At 32.4% G+C, this 5,338-nt stretch overlaps 1 protein-coding gene across 1 annotated transcript in view; it reads right to left on the bottom strand.

Annotated features, from left to right (window-relative positions):
- Nucleotides 1-4,586: 4,586 nt before the first annotated feature.
- Nucleotides 4,587-5,338, bottom strand: part of LOC111716457 (ubiquitin-like-conjugating enzyme ATG3) — a 6,235-nt gene continuing 5,483 nt past the window's right edge. Inside the window, exons 11-13 of the mRNA XM_023491912.1 lie at nucleotides 5,159-5,197; nucleotides 4,966-5,055; nucleotides 4,587-4,762 (exon numbers count right to left, since the gene is read on the bottom strand). Of these exons, the coding sequence (XP_023347680.1) occupies nucleotides 5,005-5,055; nucleotides 5,159-5,197 (90 nt within the window). The 3' untranslated portion in view covers nucleotides 4,587-4,762; nucleotides 4,966-5,004. The remainder of the gene's footprint in view (nucleotides 4,763-4,965; nucleotides 5,056-5,158; nucleotides 5,198-5,338) is intronic.

Below are 5,338 nucleotides of genomic sequence, written 5' to 3'. Positions count from 1 at the left end.
CTTTTCTTTAAGGCTTTACAAAGAGCTATAAATGTCGAAATCCAATGCCCGGAAGTAGGTCTAAATATAGATATAGTCTGGTAAAGGTAAAATAAGGCATTCAGGCAGTATCTTGAGGACTCATGCAGTAGAAATAAAAAAACCTGCTTTGAACCTAAAGTAAGGGGTTAGTTAGTTAGAAATGTCCCAGCCCTCCCCCCCTTGTTGGGATAGGGTTAAGTGAGAAAGATTTGCTTTTTTTTAATTATTACTGAAAAAAAATCACCTGTTTGATATCTGTAGCATTTGGAAAAGCTGCAACTGGAAGAAATGTCCAATCCTTGTAATCCTCATCTCCGATGTACTTGATAATTGTTTTGTAAAATAGTTCTGCTCGTTCTAACTGTTCCTTCCAATTTCCCGTGCCCTTGAAGCTGGCCTTGACTTCGAATACGACAAATGTTTTGTATTCCCCTAAGAGAAATACAAAGTCAAATTCCTGATTATCAGTAAGAGCAGTAAGAGGATCTTTGTTGGCTTTACGTCGGGGAGATCCGGTTTGTGTAGCTTTGTGTGATCTACCATCAGGACACTTGTTGTCATTCATCTTTTGTAGATTTGTTGGCCATAGCTTTGTATGGTTTGTTGGCTTCATGAGCTTGGGTGTTTGCTGATTTTTTTGCTTTGATTTTGGGAACTTTCTTTAAATCTTCATCTTCTGCATTGATTTGCGTTAATTTGTTGGCAGTTGTGCCATCAGAATCTTCAACTTTCTCATCATCTGGAGCTTCAGTTTTCTCATCATCTGTAGCTTCAACTTTCTCATCATCTGGAGCTTCAGTTTTCTCAGCATCTGTAGCTTCAACTTTCTCAGCATCTGGAGCTTCAGCTTTCTCAGCATCTGAAGCTTTAGTTTTCTCAGTATATGAAGCTTCAACTTTCTTAGCATCTGAAGCTTCAGTTTTCTCAGCATCAGGAGCTATAGATTTCTCAGCAGCTAGATTCTGAGCATCAGGAGCTTCAGTTTTTGTTGTATCAGAGGCTCCAGTGAATTGCAGGAACATTTTGTTATCGTAACTCATAAAAGTTGCACATCTAACATCACTTGGGGTCCTTATTATATAGTCCCATACTGCTTTTTCACACTCATTTCCCTTCAATGCTGTTAAATAAGTATTGTAGAGTATTTTTTCTCTTGGGTCTGTAATTTGGTTTCCCCTTTCTTCATGTTTTTCTTCCGACAGTTTAGGACCCTCAGGGGTAACCCCAAGCCGGATTATATGCTCCGGGAACCGTACATTCTCTGATTCCAGGTTCTTGGATAGAACATTCTTCACAAACCTATCAGCAGCTTCTGAACAGGTTAACTCTATGGTTTCCCCTCCTCCGAAGGTGAAGTACTTTTTAACTTCGTTCATCACTCTAAATTTAAAAAATCATTATTAAGAGATAAAAAGTCACCTAATCGGGTAAAAAAGTTAGATAGCACCTGATTAGGTGACAAAAAATCGCTAAACATAAATCGCTTATTTAAAAAGAATTGCTTATTAAAAAATGGCTTATTTTCAACAAAAAAATCGTTTAAATTCAACAAAAAACTCTTTTATTTTCAACGAAAAGCTGGTTTATATATTTAAAACAAAAAATGCATATATTCAACTTAAAAAATCGGTTATTTTAAAAAATGCTTATTTTGTAATAAATAATTGCATAAATTTACAAAAAATCGCTTATTTAAAAAAACAATAAACTCAAAAACGCCTTTTATTACCCCCCCCCCTCTCTCCCTCCCTCATTCTAAAATATCTTGTTATGTATTTTTTTTCATTGTATAAACTATCGGATTTGATTTTGAAAATTAGAAAGACAGCTATTATACTCCACAATTTTATTGAAAAATCTTAATTTCTCTTCAAATTTTAATTCTCATGCGCTTCTGTTCTAAAATTAATCCGGAGTTTAATCCACAGTTCAGTTATTTATTAAAACAGTGAACTTGTACATTGTCCTGTACAGTTTATCACACATTCTTACTGTGGAAACTCAACGAAATGTTAATCATTTCCATTGAGATCAGCTAATACAATGTATACAATACCACCAATCAATTAATCAAACATGACAATCCAATAATCATACAATAAATTATAGATTAAAAATTCTTACATTTGGTGCATCAACTGAGTCCACAAAAATTCATCCAGGTATATCTTCTTGTTTCGTTCAAGTGTCAAAGTTGTCACAGGAAAGTTAATCCAGATAATTTTACAACTAACTCCTTAAATATTTCTATTTAGAATTGAGTTCACAACGAGAAAAGATTTTGATTCCAAACTGCTATCTAACCAGTGATTATTCGGATTAACAGGGGTATATATTTCCAAGTTTAGGATTATAATCTCATTGTACTTTCATATATCCTAAATATTTAGTACTTTGAATCATTATAGACTTGTATAATGTACAACTGTATGTAGTCTAAACGCACCTGGAGATTCTGCATAACTGCAACTACAATACAAGTTGAGTTTCAGTTTACACCAGTTTACGCTGGAGATTGCATCTTTACAACACTCAGTGTACACTGTACAGCTCCTTTTCTCAAGTTCTTAAGCCCTGAACAAGAATATAAAAAGTCTCTGTACTTGGATGCACAAGATCAGGATACAGACAATACTGTACACTGATCCTGTGTACACCTAATACAGTACATAAAGAATTGTACAGTACATTATTAACCTTCTTTTTAATCTGGTAAACAATGAAGCCGACAAATACCATTTCAGAGGTTACAAGTCTCCGGGAAGAGATATCGACAATCTAACACATTTTAAAATAGAACCGGCTCAGGTATTCAATATATCTGAAATTAAACATTGTTGAAAATATATAATCCGTCAACAATTCTTTGATTAAATTAAATAGTAAAGTTAGCTTTAAAGGGAGTGACCGGCTATGTAAGGTAGTTGAACTAAGTATCCAGTGTTGTGGAAAACTCATTCGTTTTAAAAAAAACCCGATTCTGAAAACGTTTCCACCCCTAAAGTAGGAGTTTTGAACGTCGAACTTGCGCTCAAACTCAGGATTTACAGATCTTTAAAAAGTTTTATAATATGTCTCAAAAGAATCCGGAAGAAGCATTCAACAACACTGTATACTTAGTTCAACTACCTATAGCCGGTCACTCCCTTTAAAGGATACAATGACTTGAGTTTTCACCAGAGGAAAGTTGGATTTTCACTTTTAAACAGTTCTTAGTATAAACATGTTGTATGATGGATGAAATATCATTTAAAGGATGCAATGACTTGAGTATTCACCAGAGGAATGTTGGATTTTCACTTTTATATAGTTCTTAGTATAAACATGTTGTATGATGGATGAAATATCATTTAAAATTTTGTTTTATTTAAAGGTTGACAAAAAATTAGTCATAACCTTGCCACAAGCTCAAATTTTCTAATCCCTATATGTTTGCAAACTAATGCATAGGGCCAACCTTTGATATTTAAAAAAATGGTAATTTCCTAGAGAACGATTTTTGGACCCTCCTCCTATTAATTTGTTACAAATTTTTTATCGATTTAGGACCATGAACCCCAAAATCATTTCCCTTTATGCATGTTCAGTTTTTTCTGCCCACCACGTTTCCTTGCCTCCATCACTGGAATTTAACCTCCCCTCACTAACACACAATCCCTTCTCCTTCAACTCCATGATCTCTGCCTTCTTCTCTCTTTTCTTCGCCATCACTTTCTTGGAAATTTCTCTGAGTTCACTATCTGTTGGCATGATAAAATTGAATGATGTCATTTGATGAGGACAGATTATTTAAAGATCACACCCCATGCATTGTTATTTTCCGGCAATTCCAAGAATTGAAAACTTTATGACTCATTGTAAAATATTTAATACCGGACAGGAGAGAAAGGACCCACACAAAGTATTTAATAGAAACCCACAAAACCCCATGCAAAGGTGAAATACATACATTGTTAAATATTGTAAGAAATTTTAACAAAAAATGTTACAAAAAAATTATCACAAGTTCGATTTTAAATACCCTAAAATCGGTAAAAAATTATGTAAAAAATTGATAGGATGGGGGGGGGAGGGGGCAAAAATCGTTCTCAAAAAATTAGATTATTTGATCTAACACAATTCATACTTTGAAATATCTAAGGTCAAAGACTAAAATTATGGAATGGTCAAGGAGATGGGGCTATGTATGAAATGAAGGTTGAGTTTACGAAACAAATTAAGAATTAAATTTTTAATTGTGAAATCTCTGAAAGCCAAATTAAACATTTATGTTTTGAAAACACGGATTAAAACAGTGACCAACTTTATCATGTTTATTAATACAAATCCAGGGATGAGATGGTTAAATGGTTTAAAACAGATAACGAAAAATGTCGTTTCTGGTTTAAAACAGATACAAAAAATGTCGTTTCTGGTTTAAAACAGATAACGAAAAATATCTTTTCTGGTTTAAAACAGATAACGAAAAATGTCGTTTCTGGGTTTAAAATATAGTTTTTGGAGTTTTTCCATCATAAAATCAGCAATATTTATTTTCGAACAAAAATACAAAAATATCACAAAGCAAAATAATATCATTTATTACTCTTTACTCCTTAAACCAAAAACTATGATCTAATTAAAAAAAAAGTATTAAAATAGATACAAACATATTTTATTTATTAAATTATCACCATATTTTATTCACATCATCCAAACATTTTAAATAAATCTGATTTGGTGATTTAGTAAAAAAAAGTTACTACAGTAAGACTCATAAAACTATAAAAAGACGACTGTTAGACTCAAGTTATGATTTTAAACAGTCAAATGGACATGAAACAGAGCAATTGTGCAGGGTCCCCTTTATAAATTGATTTTCAAGCTACTTTTTAACTATTTAATTCATAGCAACATAAAATACCGATATGTCGTCTTCCTATTCCTCAGTTTTATAAATCCCACTGTTTATTAATTGATTTCAGAATGTTTATCTTCAGCGAATTATAGAGCAAAGTTCTGGGTAAAATCGTATTCTATCGTCGGTATGATCGCCTAAACACAGCAAATATAATTAAATTTAAAAATGGATATTTTAATAAATGACAGAATTAAGAAGAAAAACAATAAGATAAACAATAAACAACGTTAAGATTACCTGAACAAACTTAAGGAAGAGAATTAGATACTGATGCACCTAAACATTAGATACTGATATTAGATATTAGATATTAGATACTGATGCACCTAAACATTAGATACTGATATTAGATATTAGATATTAGATATTGATGCACCTAAACATTAGATACTGATATTAGATATTAGATATTAGATA

Source organism: Eurytemora carolleeae, unplaced genomic scaffold, assembly GCF_000591075.1.
Source record: "Eurytemora carolleeae unplaced genomic scaffold, Eaff_2.0 scaffold1980, whole genome shotgun sequence".
In the NCBI taxonomy this organism is placed as follows: domain Eukaryota; kingdom Metazoa; phylum Arthropoda; class Copepoda; order Calanoida; family Temoridae; genus Eurytemora; species Eurytemora carolleeae.
Note: the sequence above shows the minus strand (reverse complement) of the source record. Positions and strands in the feature narration are given on the sequence as shown.